Raw genomic sequence first — 22244 nt, 5'->3', positions numbered from 1 at the left:
ATGGAATTTCGGTTGGCTGGTTTCTGTTTAACTCTGTAAAATAAGCCTGGGGAAAGGGAGGTGGCTGTGAGCCGAGGTTTGAGGAGAGTGCTGATTTGAAAAGCCGTTTTACAAACTCTAGGTGGCCTAGGCTGGTCCACGCTGGGGCTCGGGAGTGAGATCCGGAGGGGAGCTCCCAAGGACGCCACAGTGCACTGCCATGGCAACAGAACCGCCAGGTGAGGCCCAGGCTGGATTAGAACCCCCGAACAGCGCGTGCGTGCTAAGTCGCTTCAGTAGCCGGGGCTCCTCTGCCTATGGGATTCTACAGGAAAGAATACTGGAGTGGGTTGCCATGCCCTCTTCCAGGGGAATCTTCCCGACTCAGAGATGGAATCCGCGTCTCCATGTCTCCTTCACTGGCCAGTTGGGTTCTTTACCACTAGCGCCACCTTGGAAGCACAACCCCACAGATCTTCAGCTTATTACCACACCATTTGGAAAGCCAGGGGGGAAGAGCCAACTCGAGGTGACCGAAAGGAAACCACAAATCCCGCGATATCATGGGCCGTACCCCGTGAGACTGCTCGCGAAGCTACCGCCACGCAACGCGACAGCTAGTATTAAACGTCACTGTCCTGCGACGCTGTTTCTGTAATAGGACGCCCTCCCGGAAGTGGGCTCTAGATCGGGCAGTGAAAGTGGTAGCCGGTTGCCCCCGGGACCAGATCTCGGGAGGTCGTTGTTGAACTGTTTCTCCAAGTTTCTCTCCTATCCTGCCTGCGTCTTCTGGCTCCCCGGAGTGAGGCAACGTCTCCACCATCATGGGAGGCGGAGACCTGGTAAGTGAGGGAGCCCAGGGCTGGGGGAGGACTGAGAGGCCAGCTGGGGCTGGCGACGGGTGTGGCAGTGAGTATTCTTAAAACGCAGCTGTGCTTTCGGGGAGAGAGAGCTGTAGCCCAGGACAGGGTGCGGATCACTGCGGCCGTGGAGGGACGGGGCGGAGACTTGGAAAGGCGTGTGAGGTGGGTCGCCAAGGATGGCAGGTGGTGTTTGTTGGCAGGAAACCCTTCTGGCTGGAAAATCTGGGGAGCTTCGGGACGGTTGGAACCGTGGCTAGCAAAGGAGGCCGGTGTGGAGGACGTGTCACGCAGATTTTGTTTTGTATATTTTGTCTTGGGGTACCTTGCCTTTCCTCAACTAAGAATTCAGGCTTGTCCTGCGCTGTAATTGTGGTGATTTATGCCCCATTCTCCTCATCCCTGAGCCGCGTTCCTGGTTCACAGATCTTCCTCATGTTCGCCTTTCTGACTTTCACCCCTTTAGTGCAGCATTCTGATCTGTAGTGGCAGAGCTTTCTTCTGAATTTATTGTTGTTCAATTGCTCAGTCGTGTCCAATTCTTTGCGACCCCATGGATTGCAGCACGCCAGGCTTGCTGTCCTTAACTGTCTCTGGAGTTTGCTCAAACTCATGTCCATTGAGTCAGTGATGCCATCCAACCATCTCATCCTCTGTAATCCTCTTCTCCTGCCTTCAATCTTTCCCAGCATCAGGTGGCCAAAGTATTGGAGCTTCAGCTTCAACATCAGTCCTTCCAATGAATATTCAGGATTGATTTCCTTTAGGATTGACTGGTTTGATCTCTCTGCAGTCCAAGTGACTCTCAAGAGTCTTCTCCAACACCGCAGTTCGAAAGCATCAGTTCTTTGGTGTTCAACCTTCTTTATAGTTCAACTCTCACATCCATACATGACTACTGGAAAAACCATAGCTTTGACTATATGGACCTTTGTCAGCAAAGTGATGTCTCTGCTTTTTAATATGCTGTCTAGGTTTGTCATGGCTTTTCTTCCAAAGGGCAAGTGTCTTTTAATTTCATGGCTGCAGTCACTGTCTGCAGTGATTGTAAGTTATGTGGCTAATTCTCATAACCTGTATAGCCACCAAATGGGAAAATGTACCCATAAGAACGTGGTACAAGATCAGAAAAATGCTTATCTCCTGAAAGTGTAGCTAATTGAATCAGCAAATAGATTGATTTAGCCATTTGTCTAGTAGCTATATTAGAGTTTGTCAGATGTTATCAATTAGAATGACTTCCATGATACCATCAAGGTTAGTCCGATTTAGTGTCTTCACGTAGCTGCATTTAGGGACAGGAAAGCTCGAATCAAAAGTTTCTCAGCCTCACCACTATTGACATTTAGGGCTGGATAATTCTTTGTTGTGTGTGTAGTCCTGTGCATGTAGGATATTTAGCAACATCCCTGGCCTCTGGCTAGTAGCACCTTTCTCCCTGAGTTGTGACAGCCAAAAGTGTCTACAGACATTCCCAAGTGTTCCCTGAGACGCAAAATCACCTGTATTGAAGGCAAGCGAGAAGGACCATTAGGACAAGGTGGGGGGTGGGGAAGGAAGGGTTGAATAACCTGATGAGGGGAAAGTGAAAGGTTGCTGCTGTGAGCCATGTGTTACACCGGAATTCGTGACCTCGGAGGAGAGGATTTTGAACTGGGGTCAGAGATGAGGCTTGATTGAGTACTTGGAGCTTTTTGTGTACCAAAGTTTTATTAAAGTATAACAGAGATAGGGAAAGCTTCTGACATAGACATCTGAAGGGGACAGAGTGCCCCCTTGCTAGTTTTTAGCAAGGTGTTTTATGTCTGTTAGAAAGCTTTTAATCAGATAAGAGAGATACCTCAAGATTGAGGGGATTGAGGCCTTTCCAATCCTGATTCTCTCCAATTCATTCTTTACGTGCTAAGCTGGTCATGCATTTCAGCTGCATATGAATGTTTAATATATTCTACTGCCAACGGGATAATTCAGTCCCTTAACATGGCTTATAAGGCCCTTAACCTGTTGCTTGCTTTATTGGCTTCATCTCGAGTCCCCTTCCCATCAGATTGCTCGCCTATCTCCAGCCATGCTGAATTATTTGTATTCTGTTCTTTCTCACCACTGGGCTTGCAGTTGTGTGTGCTGTTACCTCTCTTTGGAAATCTACTCCACTCATCCCTGCTTCCCACATCACTGGCATAATTTATACTTGTCCTTAGATGTCACTTCCTCCAGAAAACCTTCCCTGGTTGGGAAGCGGAACCAATGCAGTGACTCATGGGGAGAAAGGGAGAAGTGAAGCACTCCTTGAGGGTGAAAGGGAATATCAGAATCAGGGGGGGATTCTTGGGAAGGAAGGTTGAAAGAGCTACCAGGTGTGGTGGTAAACCATGCAAGTTCAAGGCAAGTTCAGTGGACTCGAGGAAAGAAGGTTGTATTCTTAAGAATGTGTCCAGTGCCAAAGGCACTTGAGTTCTTTCACCTTTCAGAGTCTATACCTTCCCACCTCTCTGCCTCATTTCTGTATTGTCATCACCAGCCCTCACTTCAGGCCTGTGGAAGTTAGACTCATACATTTCAGGATAGAAGTAGTTGAAGGGAATTGCGGAGGGGCCTGTTCTATCCTGAAATTTTATGTACTTGAACAACCTCTCCTCCGCCCTCCACGTGTGAGAGATTGTTGGGTGCCAACCTTGCCATTGTTAGAGACATCTTGCCCTTAGATGGCTGCCTTGGCGTGAATGGGGTGGGGTGAGGCAGGGCCAGTTACGCTCACCACACACCTACTCCCTGCCTTGTTTTCTCCCTCCTTTCATTTGCCACAGAATCTGAAGAAGAGCTGGCACCCGCAGACCCTCCGCAATGTGGAGAAAGTGTGGAAGGCTGAGCAGAAGCATGAGGCTGAGCGGAAGAAAATTGAGGAGCTTCAGCGTGAGCTGCGGGAGGAGAGGGCCCGGGAGGAGATGCAGCGCTACGCAGAGGATGTCGGGGCTGTCAAGTAAGCAAGGCACTCGGGCCGTTTGGGCTGGGGGTGTCTTGGTGTGTGCGGGAGTGCAGGCCTGTGGATGCATCGTCCAGTTGTTGCATAATAGCTGGATAAGAGAATGAGTTTGGAGTCAGTCTGAACTGGGTTCTAAGGCTGACTTTGTATGAACTAGCCCAGCTATGTAACTGGGAGCAAGTTTGGGAGCCTCAGTGACCTCAGTAGAACCAGGCGGGCTGAGAGTACCCAACTCCTAAGGCTTTTAGAGGATCAGATGAGATGACATGTAAAGGCCTTAGTGTAGGCCAAGTTCATGGTAGACAATTGACAAGTAACTGTGACTCAGGATGACTGCCTCTACCCTGCTCTTAAGTGTGTGGAGGCCCCATTCCTACTTTTGTTACTATATGTACTGCAGGCTCATTTTAGGGAGGCGGTGAGGTCCCATGGAAGGAGATAGATGTTGTGTCTGTCAGTGAAAGCTTTGTGACTGTGGATAGTCCCATTCGGTTTCCTCTTGTATAATATCGGGTAGAAGTAACAGATGATATACCCTACCAGCCTCCATAAAAGGGGATAGGAGTAAATGTGTTCTGAGAAAAATAAAAAGCATAAGATATGCAGTGCAGTCCTAAATCAGGATTGAGTAAAAACTCTAGACTAAAATTGAGTAGTCTGTACTGTTCCTTGTGCGTATCCTTGTGGACAAGTCTCCAGGGTGACATGTGACATACTTTCCCCTGTATTCATGACAGGAGGATTAGTGACATTTGTGTGTGTGTGAGTGTGTATATGAGAGAAGAGACACAGACCAAGAGAGAGACTTCGTTTCAGCTCATGCAAATGGTATTATGGAATTTAGGCAGGATAACAATTACATTCTTTCAGGAAAATGGATTGGGAGAACGCCATTCTGACCTAAGTATGAGTTTAAAATATTTGGAATATTTTAAAATAAAATTTTGGAATTTTTCAAGTACGACACAATATATTTAGGGCATTAATATATAAAATGAGCTAAGAGAATCAAATTCTGTACTTTTTTTTTTTTAACCATAGGCACACATTAAGTTATTTTACTTTTCACACTTTGTATAAATTATATCCTTTATAATTTAAAGTAAATCAGTTTCACACATTTGGACTAATTCCTGGGCAGCTTATAAGACATTCTTATATGTGACCTTTTAGATTTTGTGAACCCTTGATTTTAAAACAAATGTCAACTTTAGACAGAATATCTGTTAGAAGAGTTTACTTCCCAACTAACCAAAAGTAAAAAATTATTTTGAAATTTTTATTCAGACAAGTGTTACAGATATGTACCTGATATGTCAGAAATTTGGGGCTTTGCAGAGTATAGATGAGCAGCTTAAGAGCTGGGAGTCCAGTGGTTACCACGTTGCTGACCCTCACGCCCTCTTGTCTGCTGTGAGTGGGAGGAAGGTGATTTTATATTCTTCTGATTGTTTGCCCCAGCCCCCTCACTTATATCCTCCAATATCGTGAAACTCAAAGGTCAACGTGTAGGTCCCTTTTCTCGGTCTTTACTTGCAAGTGTTAGACGATCTGCTTGTCCAGCGGGCTGGCCTGTGTAGTTCTTTGCACAGTGTCGTGCTTTTCATGGATGCAGTAAAAACCCTTTACTGTTTAACAGCTCGCTTCTACAGTTCAGATGATCTTTTCTATGTTTATTATGCTTTTCTCCTAGAACAAAGAAAGAAACCTTAATATCTACATTATCCTTGATCTTCATCAGATTCCTCTTTGCAGTAGAGTGTTGCTTTAGTATTCTCTGATATTATTAGAAAATTGTGTTTTCCACGCACGGGTCTACACCAGCATTTCTCAACCCTTGCACCCTTTGGAGATTAGATAGATGAAGATGGGAGTGATTCCCACTCAGGCGAACTTCCTAAGAATAGCAGGGGTTGTCTGGGGCAAGGGCATCTGTAGATTTTAACAGCTCCCTGGGAATTCCCTGGCCACCCAGTGGGTAGGACCTCTCACTTCTCAGCTTTCACTGCCGAAGGCTCGGGTTTGGTCTCTGGTTAGGGAACTAAAATCTCACAAGCCACTTGCGTGGCAAAAATAAAAATCTCCCTGGGTGAGCCTCATGGGCAGTCTCAAGAACCTGTTCTATATCCTTAGTGATAGCAACAGCAAAAATCTGTAGATTATTTCATTTTTATATGACTTTTACCCTATGTCTTTTCTCATTTAAAAACTCAGAGAGAGGATCTCATTTAAAAACAATGGGAGTTGGCAGTTACTAGCTCTATTTTATTTAAAAATTTTATTTATCTGTTTATTTTTGGTTAGGTCTTCATCGCTGCCCAAGGGCTTTCTGTCATTGCCGTGCACGGGCTTCCCATTGCAGTGGCTTCTCTTGTTGGGGAGCACAGGCTCTAGGCGAGTGGGCTCAGTAGTAGTGGTACACGGGCTACTTGCCCCGTGACGTGTGGGGTCTCAGTGTCTGGACGAGGGATCTAACTCATGTCCCCTGTATTGGGAAACTAGTTTCCATTTTAGACGTGAGGATGTGGAAGTGTGAAGAAATAACTTGCATGGTTACCAGGCTGGTTAGTGGTGGAACCAGGCCAAGTCCAGTGGCACTGGATCTCTGTGATTACAGCATGGTTTCTTACCAGAGGGCCTGAGGAGGACTCATATTAGTTGAGTCCTTTTTAAAAAAAAAAAAAATTAATTAATTGATTGATTGATTGTTGGCTGTGCTGGGTCATTGCTGCTCCATGGACTTTTCTCTAGTTGTGGTACTTGGGCTTCTCAGTGCTGAGCACAGTCTCTAGAGCTCAGGCTTCAGTAGTTGCAGCGCGAGGGCTCAGTCATTACCGCTCCCTGGCTCTAGAGCACACATTCAGCAGCTGTGGCACATGGGCTTAGTGGCTCTGTGGCATGTGGAATCTTCCCAGATCAGGGATAGAACCTATGCCTCCTGCATTGGCAGGAGGACTCTTTACCACTGGGCCAACCAGGGAAGCCCTAGTTGAGTCCTTTGGAGACAAACTGGAGCCCTGAAAATACTACTTCATAGAAGTGTCCGTCTTCATTTTTCCTTCTTTCTCCTGGACAGGTTTTGCTGTTCTGCCTTCAGGCTCCCAGCCCGCCTATCTTTTCATGTCATCTCTTCTCTTTCTTTCCCTTAGTTTCTTTTCCCTCATCTCATAACTGCTCCTGCTCCCCAAGGCTCACTGCTCTTCTCCCTTTATTCTCTAAGGGTGCCTTCAGGGACTTCCCTGGTGGTCCAGTGGTGGAGAACCTGCCTTCCACTGTGGGGCACGTGGGTTCGAGCCCTGGTCAGGGCACTAAGATCACACATGCCACTGGGCCACTAAGCCTGTGCGCCACAAGTAGAGAAGCCCTCAAGCCACCATGAAGACTCAGCACAGCCAATAAATAAATACATAAAATAAATTTTTTTTTTTTTTTTAAAAGAGTGCCTTCATCCACTGGTACCAGTGTCAGCTTCATGCTGATGACTCCCACGTGTATCTCTGCATATTCAGGTGTTTCTGCCCCACAGTCACCTCCTCACATTCTTAGCTCTCAGCAGCACCATTTGGTAATCTGTTGACCTCTGTGCCTTATCGGGTAGCCTGTGAGCAGCTCAGCTGCCTGAATCTTTGTCATCTTTCTGATGTTACTCCTCTCTGCCTGGCACACAGGAAGAATGCTGAGTCAGCGTTTACAAATGAATACAAATGACTCTTTAGTCCCCGCTTCCCAGTCCATGTTCACGTCAGGCATGTATAGGCATGATCCTTTGAGTCATCTTTGACATGTCCTTTCACTTATTTATTTATTTTAAGATATGTTTATTTGTTTCATTTGGTCGCATCAGGTCTTAGCTGTGGCACATGGGATCTTTTGCTGCGGGTATACAGGCTTCTCTCGAGTCATGCTGCAAGGCGATCCAGAGCTCACGGGCTCAGTAGTTGTGGCACAAGGGCTTCGTTGCTCTGATGTGGGATCTTAGTTCCCTGATCAGGGATCAAATCTGCGTCCCCCCTGCATTGCATAGGGGATTCTTAACCACTGGACCACCAGGGAAGTCCATCAAACCAATCATTTTAATAAGAAAAGAGGTATCTAAAGGGTTAGACCCTCTTATTGGTTTACATTATTTTTATTAAAATGTGCAAACATGAGACTTCCCTGGTGGTTCAGTGGCTAAGATTCCAAACTCTCGATGCAGGGGACCCAGGTTCATTCCCTGGTCAGGGAGCAACTAAGACCTGGCACAGCGAAATAAATAAATATTCAAAACATTTTTTAAAAATGTGCAAAGATATAACTAGAAAGATATTATTTATGCTCATAGTTATGTAATCTTAAAAATCAATATACAAAAAATGTCATACTCAAAAATCCCTGAAACTAATGTTATGGATAGTACTGTTTTGATGAGACTGCTTTGCCGCTTGCAATGTGAATGTGACATTGGTTGCCCCAGTACATACTCGTATGAGTTCAGCGCACCTTTATTGTTTGTTGCATGGAGACCCGATTTTCTCACCACTTTTTCTCTTAGAACCACAGGGAAATATTTGGCGTGATACTGTGACATAATTTGGCTTCGCTCTTTTGGCTTGAAAACATAGCTTGTTATGGCTGGTTTTTCTCATTATCCCCTTGAATGCGATATTACCACTGGCGCCAATATGCCAGTAATTTCCAAAACACGTGATAAACACCACTGCATATGTGGTCACTGGCATTGTTCTTGGTGATGAGCTGATCCAAAATGTGCACATTAGCTGTTTCAGGTTATCCTCGACATGAAGGCACAGCACAAAACTTCGTAAAGGAGACTTGAGAAGCCCTGAGCAAAGATCCACACCCCAGGCTGAGGAACATTCTTTCCTTACAAGTTGCTTTAGTTGTGTGGAAATAATCTCTCTGCTAAAATGTAAACTCCATGACAGCAAGAACCATTTCTTCCCGAGTGCCTCGTGGAGTGTGGTGTTTAGCCTTTGCTAAAGAGCCTGAGCAATGACTCCTAGTCTGACCAGCCACACTTTTTCTTTTCTTTAATGTTTGGCCGTGCCTTGCAACCTGTGGGATCCTAATTCCCTGACTAGGGATTGAACCCACAACCTTGACAGCAAGAGCATGGAGTCCTAACCACTGGACGCCAGGGAATTCCCCTAGCTGTGCTTATTATCTGTCGCTTGTGTTCAGGTTTTGTGATTAGGTTTGCAGGAGTCTACATTTTCTTTGACTATTTTTTTTTTCCCCTTCAACTAGGAAAAAGGAGGAAAAATTGGACTGGATGTACCAGGGTCCTGGTGGGATGGTGAACCGTGATGAGTACTTGCTGGGGCGTCCTATTGACAAATACGTTTTTGAAAAGATGGAGGAGAAGGAGGCAGGCTGTTCTTCGGAGACAGGACTCCTCCCAGGCTCTATCTTTGCCCCGTCAGGTGCCAATTCCCTTCTGGACATGGCCAGCAAAATCCGAGAGGACCCGCTTTTCATCATCAGGTACTGATGAGGGTCTGGGAAGGGGGTTTTGTTAAAGACGCTCAGCCGAGATCTTATCTCGCCTCTTGCTTTACAATTGGGAAGAGATTGGTAAATGTACCAGACCAGATCAGATTTATCCATTTACCCTTAGCCATTAAATAACAAGAGGTAGAAACAAGATGAAAAAGACTGGCAGCTTCTTAGAAATCTGGGGATATGTATGACCTGCCTCTTGAGAAACCTATATGCAGGTCAGGAAGCAACAGTTAGAACTGGACATGGAACAACAGACTGGTTCCAAATAGGAAAAGGAGTACGTCAAAGCTGTATATTGTCACCCTGCTTATTTAACTTCTGTACAGAGTACATCATGAGAAACGCTGGGCTGGAAGAAGCACAAGCTGGAGTCAAGATTGCTGGGAGAAATATCAATAACCTCAGATATGCAGATGACACCACCCTTATGGCAGAAAGTGAAGAGGAACTCAAAAGCCTCTTGATGAAAGTGAAAGAGGAGAGTGAAAAAGTTGGCTTAAAGCTCAGCATTCAGAAAACGAAGATCATGGCATCTGGTCCCATCACTTCATGGGAAATAGATGGGGAAACAGTGTCAGACTTTATTTTTTGGGGCTCCAAAATCACTGCAGATGGTGATTGCAGCCATGAAATTAAAAGACGCTTACTCCTTGTAAGGAAAGTTATGACCAACCTAGATAGCATATTGAAAAGCAGAGACATTACTTTGCCAACAAAGGTCCATCTAGTCAAGGCTATGGTTTTTCCAGCAGTCATGTACGGATGTGAGAGTTGGACTGTGAAGAAAGCTGAGCGCTGAAGAATTGATGCTTTTGGAGTGTGGTGTTGGAGAAGACTCTTGAGAGTCCCTTGGACTGCAAGGAGATCCAACCAGTCCATTCTGAAGGAGATCAGTCCTGGGTGTTCATTGGAAGGAATGATGCTAAAGCTGAAACTCCAGTACTTTGGCCACCTCATGCGAAGAGTTGACTCATTGGAAAAGACTCTGATGCTGGGAGGGATTGGGGGCATGAGGAGAAGGGGACGACAGAGGATGGGATGGCTGGATGGCATCACCAACTCGATGGACTTGAGTTTGGGTGAATCCTGGGAGTTGGTGATGGACAGGGAGGCCTCGTGTACCGCAATTCATGGGGTCGCAAAGAGTCGGACACGACTGAGCGACTGAACTGAACTGATAGAGCTCTTTTCCTCTCCCCTCTCTCCCTCCCTTTGTTTGTTTGTTTTCATAGCAGAACCCTTTAAAAAGAAGCTTTAGAATCTTACTTGAAATCTTAATACAAAACAGATCAAAGTAAAGCTGCATTTTGGGTGTTAAATAAAATCATGTAGTGTGTGTGTGTTTTAATTTGGATAATTTTATTTCAAGGATGTAAGATAGAACATTGAAAACTGTTTATTTCTTATTTATATATCTTTATATGTACATGTTTTCTCCCATTTTGTATAAAATACGAATAACATAAAATTTGCCATCCTAACTGTTCTGAAGCGTACAAGTCAGTGGCGGCAGGCACGTTCACAGTGTTGTGCCACCATCACCCCACCCATCCTTCCCAGAGCTTTTTCATCTCTGCAGCTGAAACCGTATACTCAGTAAACAATAAGTCCCCATTCCCTCCTCTTCCCAGTTCCTGGCAACCACTTCTACTTTCTGTTTCTATGAGTATACTCTAATTACTCATATAAGTGGAATCAGATGGTATTTATTTTTTTGTGTGACTGGCCTATTTCACTCAGCATTATGTCATCAAGGTTTATCCATATTATATAGCATGTGTCAGAATTTCTGTTTTAAAAATTGTGGTAAAATGCACATGATGTACAATTTCCCATTTAAACCATTTTATATATACAGTTCAGCAGTAGGGCATTTGAATTATTGTGTAGTCAATCCAGAAGTTTTTCATCTCTTTGTTTTTTTTTTTTGGAAGGCTTACTGGATCTTCCCTGACCAGGGGTTGAGCCCAGGCCACCGAAGTGAAAGCCTGGAATCCTAACCTCTAGGCCACCAGGAAAGTCCTCATCTTACAAAACTGAAAATCTATACCCATTAAACAACTCTCCATTTCCCCTCCCCTGCAGTCCCTGGGAACCACTATTGTACTTTCCATTCCTATTGTTGGCCTATTCTGAGCCTCACAGAAGTGAAATCCTTCAGTATTTGCTTTTTTGTGAGTGGCTTATTTCACTTTATATAATATCTTCAAGGTTCACCCAGGTTGTATCAGAATTTCCTTCTTTTCTAAGGCTGAGTGATAGTCAGTTGCATGTTTATACCACATTTTTTAATTCATTCATCTCTCATGCCCATTGGGATTATTTCCCCCTTTTAGCTATTATGAATAATACTTCTGTGAACATTGGTGTATAAATATGCATATTATAAATATGCATAAACTCCTTTTTCCCACCTAATCATATATATGGGGCATCTTTTTTTTATTGCTGACCACACTTTTATAACATCATTTTTAATATCTATATTGTATGGATATACCATAATTTATTTTATTAATATTCTCCTATTGAAACCCTAACTTGTTTCCAGGCTTTCGTTGTTCTAATATGAACAACTTTTTAGTGACCTTCCTTGATTATATCCCTTCAATAATAAATTCTTGAGGAAGCATTTGTAAGATTAAAGAGTTTATGAGTATGTACAGGCTGTGATAAATGTTGCCAGATTGTCCTCCAGGAAAATTGACCTGTTTATTCTCCTATGAATATATGAGAATAAGACTTCTTTAAAGAGGAATCCATTCTCTTTACTTTTCAATGTGTTATGATGCTAAACAGTGGAGGTAGTATTGAAATGCTGCATATGTTTGATACACAAGATGACATACATTTATTTGACCAGTTGGGAAGCCCTGAGCATGAAGCTTAACAAGCAACAGACCAAACTCACTTTGTTGCACAACAGGGAGCCAGTGTGGACTTTACCCACAATACGCAATCCCTCATGCAGACTTGGGGAAGATTTCTGGCTTTCACACCATCATGCAGATGGCAGCATAGGGCTTGTCTGCCTGCATTTAGAAAAAAGATTGCTGCATAGAGTTATGGAGAGTAGAATGAATGACTTAATTCCCTTTCTGAAGAAATGATTATAATTTTTATAACTTCTTCTCTTTCTTTAGGAAGAAAGAGGAGGAGAAAAAAAGAGAAGTACTGAATAATCCTGTGAAAATGAAGAAAATCAAAGAATTGGTAAGTAGTGCATTATGTAAGCATTAAGAACTACTTAACATGAGAACTCCTCTCCATTTATTCTTTTTTTTTCCTTCTCTCCGTTTATTCTTATGAGAGGGAAAACAGAATGGCTTTAAATGTCTTTGTCTTTTAGAGACTGTCTCCTGGTGATTTTATGCAATCTTATATCAAGCTTAGTTATGCTTGATTTTCTCTTTTATGTTTTTTGGTTGGAAATGCAGCATGTGATGTCATTCTTCCAGAAAAAGAGGGATATTGGGATATGCCTGTGGAAAGCATGATTGTACACTGTTCAGGAGATCAGGTGGTATCCCATTCACCATTAGGGCCCATTCATCATTCACATATTATGTGGCTCTTTCTTTTTTTTTTAACCTTTTATTTTATATTGGAGTGTAGCCGATTGTTGTGAGAGTGTCAGGTTGACCGCAGAGGACTCAGCTTTACCTGCACATGTATCCATTCTCCCCTAAACTCCCTTTATGTGCATGTTTCTTGGATCAGTTGTTAAGAAAAGTTTAAAAATTGATCTTGCAGCCCCTAATTACTTTCAGTGGAGTTGGATTCTTTTGACAGAATAGAAATTCCTAGGCAGTGGTTCTGGGGACTGTTTCAAAACACAGATTCCCAGCCCCACCCACCAGAAAGTCCATTCAGTAGTCTAGTGGGTGTTTCTGCACAACCAGGGTCAAGACCCGCCACTGTTGTCAACAGGGGGCGGCTGACTGATCATGTCCCCGAACCCCTGTAGACCCAGAGACCTGATGTCAGGCAGTTTGCACATTACCCTCAGAGAGGCTGACAGGTCTGGATAATCTTACGTGGTTATGTTCTGGGTATTTTCTAGTTGCAAATGAGTCTGGAAAAAAAGGAGAAGAAGAAAAAGAAGGAGAAGAAAAAGAAGCACAAGAAACATAAGCACAGAAGCTCAGGCAGCGATCGTTGCAGCAGCGAGGACGAGCGCAGCAGGGGGAGGTGAGCACAGAGCGGCCTCCTGCACCATTGATTCATTCACTCTTATTCATTCCACAGAAGTGGACAAGCGCTTGCTCTGGACCGAGAACCGCTAGCTTCTGGGGGCTCAGTGGAGGGCACTTGCACACTCTGGCTCTCTGCCCATGGAGTTGCCAGCTAGCATTAGAGTTCCTGGAGGTGCTGGCAAGATCGCCAGCAGGGCTGGCTGCAGCCGTGTCGGTCCTAAATCAGACGTCCTGGATGCAGCTTTCAGCGCTTTTTTATTTTATTTATTTATGTACTTTTTGGCCGCACTGCATGACATGTGGGATCTTAGTTCCTCGATGAGGGATGGGACCTGCGCTTCTTGCATTGTAAGCTCAGAATCTTAACTGCTGGATTGCCAGGGCAGTCCCTCATTTCAGCTCTTGATTCCACCAAGACTGAAGTGGGTTTTATGGAGGCTTTTTTTTTTTTAATGCATTAATGGGCCCATCTGGGCCTGTTCTGTGTCTTCTCTGCGGGAGCCGCCAGCGCTGTCGCTGCTGACTCAGAGTCCCTAGAATAGCAGCACGAGGTGAGAGGAGAATATGCTCGGGCTCTAGGGCTGAAAAGTGAGGCCCACGGTTTTTCACAGGAAAAACATGACTGTGCTGATGCATCTTCCAGCAAAGATAGAGAAACACACTCCCACGTGAGAGGCAAGAGGTGGGAGAGGTCATGTTTAAAACAGGAAGCACATTTCAGCACAGAGCTGTAAACTGGACCTTAAGGCGTCTTCTTTTTCAATGAGTATGTGTTTAATCTCTTAGATCTCAAAAGAAGATGGCAAATTCTCCCCCTGTTTTGTCCAAAGTCCCTGGATATGGCTTACAGGTAAGGATATGGCTTCTCAAAGGGAGTGACTGTGGGGCCATGGAACATGCCAACCTGACAGCCTTTTTGGATATAGAGCATTTTTTTTTAACTTTTTATTTCATTTTGGAGTATAGCTGATGTTATGGTAGCTTCAGGTGTACAGCAGAGGGACTCAGCCATATATATACATGTGTCCACTCTCCTCCAAACTCCCCTCCCATCCAAGCTGCCACATAACACTGAGCAGAGTTCCCAGTGCTATATACAGTCCACCCTTATTGGTTATCCATTTTAAATATAGCAGTGTGTACCTGTCCATTGCAAACTCCCTAACTGTTCCTTCCCCCAGCCTTTCCCCCTGGCAACCATAAGTTCGTTCTCTAAGTCTGTGAGTCTTTTTCTATTTTGTAAACAGTTTCATTTCTATCACTTTTAGATTCTGTATATCAGGGATGTCATACGCTGTTTCTCCTTCTTTGTCTGACTGATTTCCCTCAGTATGACAGTCTCTGAGTCCATCCATGTTGCTGCATGGACATAGAGCATTTTTAGCAGCCAGTCAGACACACAGAAAGAAGGGAGTTTGGGCAGCAGAGGCTGGGATTGCTGGGGAACAGGCCCCTTCCTTACTCCTGAGCCTCTCACTAAGCTGAAGTCCCTGTGAGTAGAGGGGCTAAACCATCAATGGGCATTTAGGCATCACCCCCTTCCTTCTGCAGGTAATTTACATGAAATACATACATTTTAAGTGTACGGGTTGATGACTTTTTGATAAATGTACATCCCTCTGGACTCCTTGTTTCCCCTCAGGTCTTTTCCTCCATGTTCTGCCTCCTACTCCCCCTCAGGCTGTAGAGAAGAGCCAGGCCAGTTTAAGTGCTTGGGTGATATATCCTTTTAGGGCATTCTGAGGATGACTTTCGGAGAAGGCAATGGCACCCCACTCCAGTACTCTTGCCTGGAAAATCCCATGGACAGAGGAGCCTGGTAGGCTGCAGTCCATGGGGTCGCGAAGAGTCGGACACGACTGAAGCGACTTAGCAGCAGCAGCAGAGGATGACTTTCCTAAGTGTAGCTCTCAGTGATAACCGTATGATGGGATTGAAATACCCAGTTGGCCCCTTATAGGACCTCAGTGTTTATTCATTTTCTTGTTTCACTGCATCTTCTGAGCCACAGGATCTTCCTGCATACAGCTTTCCTTCCTTTCCTTGATGATACAGGTCAGGAACTCCGACCATAGCCAGGGCCTGCAGGGTTCTCTGATGGCCGAACGAAAGGGAGCGCATGGGTTGAAAAATTATTCCAGGTCCAGGAGCTCCTCTTCCTCACCTCCCAGACATACCAGCAAGAAGAGCACCAGGGAAGCAGGGTCCCGGGATAGGAGGTCCCGATCCCCTTGCAGAAGGTCTCGGTCCCCAAGGCCAAGCAAACCGTGAGTGTGGGAATTCAGGGGCAATAACCTGTGAATGTGGGGGCCTGGTCACAGCTGGGGTTTGCTTTTGGCCATATCTGTTTATCAACTCTTCCAAATGTCTTTGCTTTGTTATTATTGTTACTTTTTTTTTTTAATGTAAAGCTCAAATTTCTAGAACTACATATTTGTATGTGTGGAATCTCTGGAGTGAGAGTAATATCAAATCTTTTGTATCCTTATGCCTTTATTTTTCTTCCAGTTCCTCCCTCTATTTTCTTCAATTGGGTTATGATTCTGAAGCTGTTAGTTTTTCTTCCATCTTTTGAAGGACATGGTAGAAGCTCCTATATTGAAAAAGCTTTTCTCCTCTCTGCCTTTTGTATCTGTTACAGGCACAACTCTAAGGGAAATAGGAAAGACAGAGGCCGAAGTAAGAGCCCGTCTCCTAAAAAGGAGGTTTACCAAAGGCGGCATGCTCCTGGGTACACCAGGTGAGTCCAGAGCCCAGGAGATTCACTTCAGACTCCCAGGCCTGAGTCTAGGCGTGGCTCAGACCAGGGCAAGAGGATAAGCTGTATCACCTTTTTTGTTTGCCGCTTTCTTACTCCACTTGTTAACTTTTAACCATCCACCCTACCCCCTACTGCATGGCAGTCACATTGAAAGGACAAAGGAAATAGTTTTGAACTACTGAACTAATGACCGGTTCACTAAGTAACTCTCTGTCAACATCTGTAAAGCACGGTTATTCTCACAGAGATTTCCACAGGAAGAAAGAGTGCTCCTTTCTTGAGGCATCAGCTGAAAGGGAAGCAGGGTGGTCTCTTTGAGGGCAAATGCCCTAAGATCAACTGCGTTTGAGTTAGGTATGGCTTGGATCTGACAGAACATAGATGTACAGCCTTGGGACCTGAGTGGAGTTGGCTGTGCCCTTGAGAGGCTGTCCCAAAGGGTCTCAATTGCTCTTAGAAGTTATTAGATGAGGGAATTCCCTAGTGGTCCAGTGAGGACTCCGCACTTTCCCTGCTGAGGGCTTGGGTTCAATTCCTGGTGGAGGAACTAAGATTTGGCACAAAAAAATAAAAAAGAGTTGGGCAACTTTTGTGTACTTCCTTTAACTGCCTCCCCAATTGGCTGCATGTTAGAATCACCTGAAAAGCTTAAAGAAAACCCCAAATCCCATTCCCTGGCAGCTCCTATGACATAATTTCTGGGAGGATGAGTTGGGTAGCTAGGATCAGCGACTCAATGAACATGAATTACCTCAGTAATTCCAGTATACAACCAGCACTAAAAAATCACTGAGTTCATAATAACCTCTTTCAATCACTATGGTGTTAGAAGAGATGCGGACCCTAAGGTCCCTTTTAACTCTTAATTGCCTGATTCCCTAAGTTTAAGGTTTAATTTTGACCGGCAACTTTCCAAAATATTACATATTTCCCTGCCTTCCAGAGGGGGAGGGTATACTGCATGTTATTTAATCTCCTGTTGGTGTCGCTGGGTCAGTTCTTCAGCTGTGCTGTAATCCATGCTCTTCTTAGGGATGAATGCTCATGACTATCTGTATTTTTTTTTTAATATATTTTAAGACTCTTGGTCAGTGCAAGGCCTGCTTTTTCAGATCCTGCTTTGTTTTTCTGTCTCTTTTGCCATCTGCCATCACTTGAATTTGTCTTACTTTGTCAACCTTTTTTTAGTGCTGTTAGAATTTTTGTTGAATTTTGTGATTTAGAAAGTTAGAATAAACAGGTTCCTACTGTGTAGGACCAATAGACCAATATTTCAATAAAACTTTTTTTAAAAAGTGAGTTAGAGCCCTCAAGATCTCAGTCTTCCAGGAATGGAAACACAGAAACTTGAAAGGATGGATTTTGTGATCTCTTTGTTTTGGTTTGGTGTTCCGGGTAGTTGAACACTAAAGATGTAACCAAGATTTGGGTACTGAATAAAGAAAGAAAGATTACGGCTGTAAAACCTTTCTTAGCACTATTTATATTGTTTCTCATATTGAGAGTCATTGAATATTTCCTCAAGGGTCTGAGAGTTCTGCAAGATTTTAAAATTTTTTGAGTTCTCTTTTGAATGTTTTAATTAGTGATCTGAAACACCTTTCTTGTCAATTAAAAAGATGAAGCTCCTCCCGTTTCTTCACACCTTCACCAACCTGTTATTTGTGGTCTTTTTGATGCTAGCCATTCTTCAGGTGTGAGGTGATACCACGTTGGGGTTTTGATGTTTTTCTCTGATGTTTAGCAGTGTTGAGCATCTTTTCGTGTGCATGTTAACCATCTGTGCATCTTCTCTGGAAAAATGTCTCTTCAGGTCTTCTACTCATTTTTTGTTGGGTTGTATTTTCTGCTGTTGAGTTGTTTGAGCTGTTTATATAATTTGGATATTAACTCTTTGTCAGTCATGTTATTTGTAAATATATTTTTTCCCGTTCAGTAATTTTTTTCATTTTGTTGATAGTTTCTTTTGCTGTTCAAAAGCTTTCAAGTTTAATCTGGTCCCATTTGTTTATTTTTGCTTTTGTTTCCTTTGCCTGAGCAGACAGATTTAAAAAAAAAAAATTGCTGTGACTTATGTCAAAGAATGTTGTGCCTGTTTCTTCTAGGAGTTTTATGGTTTCTGGTTTTGTATTTGGGTTTTTAATCCATTTTGAGTTTATTTTTGTATGTGGTGTGAAAATGTTCTGATTTTATTCTTTTACATGTAGCTGTCTGGTGTGGTTCTCCTGCGTGGTTCAGTTTCTCTAGAAACTACCAGAGTCTACCCTCTAGAGGATCTCCTGTAGATGTTTGGGAGAGCAGTCACTGACTTCCCCTGAGTCAGGCATGAGGATCCCAGGATATCTTAATTGTTCCTTATACAGACTTTAATTAGTCCCTTTGTTTTCATCCTTGTGCACCACACTCCAGAATATTACAGCCTCCATTACCTGACGCTCTCCTGGGTTTTACAGTGTGATTGCTTCTGATCAATATCAGGCACTTAGGATTCAGTTTTCTCTTAATATGTTAAAGTGGTTACCACTCCTTCATCCTCTTGTATCTTCTGACAAGTTTGTTCACATATGTATTATCTAGAGTTATTTCCTGTTCCATTTTCTTTTTAGTTAGTAGGGTTTTTGAAGGGGAGCCTTCATTTCGCTATAGATAACTAAATGTCAGGTTTTTAGTATCAAGTTTATTTCTTAAAATTGGGCTCCCACTCCCTTATGGGACTCCGATAATTATTTTTCCTTTTAAAGCGGGATCTGTATATCACACCAATTTGAGAAACAATGGATTTGGATGTCTTACATTAGTAAATAGTGATCGAGCTGGTTCATCTCCTCCTCTTCTTGCTCTTCATTTGCAGTGAGTGCTAGGAAAGAAGACCTATTACTGACTGAGGCTGAGTTAAATTCTTCAGGCAACTTGCTTCTAGCTTAGTCCTGAGTGGTATACTCATGAGCTATGTCCATGAATTTCTAAGCATCTCCAGTGGGTAGGTGGTAGATGTCAACCATCATATGAATAAACTTGGTTCCCTGTTCTTCTATAAGTTGTTAAACAAACAATTGGAATATAATTGCCATAGATGGAGGTTCCTGATTAGTTCTTATTATGTATTTATTGTTTCAGAATAATTACTCTAGAGATTATTGAATGAGAGTATGGATTCCTTCACTAAAAGTCATTGAAATTTGAGTGAAACCACCTGATCAAGTTGTTAGGAAGGAAGGAAACTCTTGCTGAGTATGGCACTGGGCTGGGCATTTCTAAGGGAAGAGAGCTATGGGCTGGAGATCCTGGGTCCTACCTGGTTTCTCTTCCTGTGATATTTCTATTTTTTGGCTGGGAGAGAAGTAGGTCTTAGGGTAATTTTTGTGTTCAACAGAAAGCTCTCATCAGAGGAGCTGGAGCGAAAAAGGCAAGAGATGATGGAAAACGCCAAGTGGCGGGAGGAAGAGAGGCTGAACATCCTCAAGAGGCATGCCAAGGATGACGAGCGGGAGCAGAGGCTGGAGAAGCTAGACTCCCGGGATGGGAAGTTTATCCAGTGAGTGCATCTTTTCCCTGCCTAACAGCTTTCATGGCAATGGTCCCAAGGAGGCAGTCAGAAAAACTGGTTCATTCACTGTGTTCCCAGTGTTTCTGTGTCTGTGCGGAGCTCAGCCCCCAGACACCTCTGTTGCTCTTCTCAACTTCTGGCCAGACCGTGAGATGTTTTTGATTTGAGGGGAGGAGAAATGAATTGGTATTTTACTGAATCTTCTTGTCCTTCTAAGAATTCATGGCTCAGGAAGCCTTTTTCAAATGAGACTTGGACTTATTTTCCAGAACAGATAAATTTTCCCTTACAAATTTGTAAAAAATTGAGTTCCAGATGGAGTTACTCAAAAGTTATCTATGTGGACTTAAAGAGAGCTTGTGTTTCTACAGCCGCTTTATGGCTAACAACATGTTTTAACTTTCCCATCTTCTCTTTCCAGCCGCATGAAGCTAGAGAGCGCATCTACCTCCTCTCTGGAAGATCGGGTGAAGCGAAATATTTACTCTCTCCAGAGAACCTCAGTAGCTCTGGAGAAGAACTTTATGAAAAGATGAAAGCCATCCCCTCTCTTGCTGGTTTTCCTGAAATTTCCAGGGAGGCTGCTGATCCCTTAAAAATTCTCTTTATAAGAGTTCAAACGGCTTCTTTCACAGATGTCAAACCACCACTGTTCAAAGTGACTTTCCTTCATGGATTCCAGAAACAGCTCAGTTCTTTTGAGAACCAGTGTGACTTGCTCTATGGGACCCTCGGTAACTTTTGCTGGGTGCAGAGTAGTTTTTTCAATGGGTAGGCATTGGAACATCTAGGTGTGAGCACTCATCTTGCTCTGGAGGGAGCCTCCCTATGCCTCTTCCCTCCACCTGTGTGAACAGACTTAACTCTACCACCTCAGAATAGACTGGACCTTTCAGAAACCTCTCCCCTCTGAATCACCCAGAAAGATTGTTCTTACCAAGGTAAATGAATACTTAACTTGATTTAGTAGATGATGTGACAGAATGATGTCAGATTAGGGCAGAGCCAAGGCAGTGACAAAGAATCTGGAAGGGAAAACAATGCAAAAAAAAAAAAAAAAAACCTAAATGAACTGTTTAACTATTTGAACTATCAAACTGTAAAATATAGTGTGTGCATATGTATAAATTATAATTTTTACATTCTTTTGGAAAAAAAGAAGTTAGCTTTGTGAGAATATCTTGTTTGATAAGTGACTTTACTATGTAATAGAACCTCATTGAATCTTGTTATCCAGTAACACAGTAAGGCAGATTAGCTTTTCTTTCCTCTGCAAATCTGGCGGATTTTGGAGGGGCCCAGGGTTTATTGATAGGATCTAGGGTATCTGTCCTTTTTACACTGCTTATAGTCTCTGATGTGTGGGCAGTGCAGAAATGAAGTCAAATCATTTTAGGAGTCAGGACCAAACTATCAGTTTGCACCCTGGCTCTTAAAAGAAAGTATAGTGGAAGCTGTTTATTTCATGCCTTCCCTTTTATCATGTAGTAATCTTATCACAAGTCTAGGTTTTCAGGAGTTGTTTGGTATTATTTTTTAGTCAGGATTAAAAACAAAACAAAACAAAAAAAAACCCAAACTCATAGGATCAATCTCCTGTCTTCATCCCTTTCCTGTCTCCTACCAGAAGTTCTCATTTGACTCAGGAGTCCTAGGCACTCTTGATCCACACATTAGCTGGGCTAGTTCCTTGTTCTGCTAATTCCTAATTCTTAAACGAATTTGGATTTATGTTTTTTGAGCACTTATGCTGCCAGACACTGTTATGCTTAAAACCCAGTCTTTCCCCAGAGAGAAAGTAACATACAGTTGTTATTCAATTTAACACCTTATCCTGCTTCCCTATACTAGGGTTAATTATGTCTTTTATTTTATTACTTGGTAATAAAAACTACATTTATTTTTGTAACTGTGTAAAGAGCCACCTGTGCTGAGTACCGAATTCCTATACACAACAATGTTGATCCACGATTTGTGTTCAACATAAAACATAATTCCGAGAGGAATTATGAAGAAAGCGTGGGCAGTTTACTGAAAGATTTCACCGAGTGAGCCAGAGAGTAAGACGATTATAATTCCCTGTCGCATGATAAGTGTCTTAAGGTGCCGCCCTGCCCCTGAACTGGACGCTTTGGCCGGAGGCCGGCCACCGGTGGGTGAGAGAGGGACTCATTCATAAAACCCGAGGCTTCCAGCTGGCTCCTCTCATTGGCCCTGGGGGGAGAGGGCGTGTCCCGCGGGTGGAGCGCGCCCCGGGTCCCAGGGGAGTGGGAAAGATCCACGCATGGGTGGAGCGAGGGGGCGTTTCTTGCTTTTCCCGGCAGGACTTCCTTTTGCCCTCGCTGTGTTCCTCCTCTCTCCCCCGGGGTGGGGATGGTACGTCCCACCCTCCTCGCATTCCCGCCCCTCCTCC

At 43.6% G+C, this 22244-nt stretch overlaps 1 protein-coding gene across 2 annotated transcripts; it reads left to right on the top strand.

The window, feature by feature from the left end:
• The first annotated feature begins 607 nt into the window (after positions 1-607).
• On the top strand, positions 608-21740 carry CWC25 (CWC25 spliceosome associated protein homolog). Of its 2 annotated transcripts, XM_019982207.2 has the most exons (10): positions 611-821; positions 3647-3819; positions 9073-9309; positions 12471-12540; positions 13391-13518; positions 14310-14373; positions 15579-15790; positions 16165-16263; positions 19658-19819; positions 20253-21740. In XM_019982207.2, exons 1-10 carry the CDS (start codon positions 804-806, stop codon positions 20365-20367), a joined length of 1278 nt encoding a protein of 425 aa, XP_019837766.1. In that variant the 5' UTR covers positions 611-803; the 3' UTR covers positions 20368-21740. The 2 variants fall into 2 exon arrangements, with proteins under 2 accessions (XP_070629478.1, XP_019837766.1); XM_070773377.1 differs by lacking the exon at positions 9073-9309 and having other exon boundaries at positions 608-821.
• Positions 21741-22244: the final 504 nt, after the last annotated feature.

The sequence above is a fragment of the Bos indicus genome, chromosome 19 (genome assembly GCF_029378745.1).
Source record: "Bos indicus isolate NIAB-ARS_2022 breed Sahiwal x Tharparkar chromosome 19, NIAB-ARS_B.indTharparkar_mat_pri_1.0, whole genome shotgun sequence".
Lineage (NCBI taxonomy): Eukaryota > Metazoa > Chordata > Mammalia > Artiodactyla > Bovidae > Bos > Bos indicus.
The sequence above is the reverse complement of the archived record's forward strand: the minus strand, read 5'-3'. Positions and strand labels throughout refer to the sequence as shown.

Coding starts and splice junctions, on each gene's coding strand:
- CWC25 (XM_019982207.2), top strand. Junction 3,820..9,072: donor GAGGATGTCGGGGCTGTCAA/GTAAGCAAGGCA, acceptor CCCTTCAACTAG/GAAAAAGGAGGAAAAATTGG. Junction 19,820..20,252: donor CGGGATGGGAAGTTTATCCA/GTGAGTGCATCT, acceptor TTCTCTTTCCAG/CCGCATGAAGCTAGAGAGCG.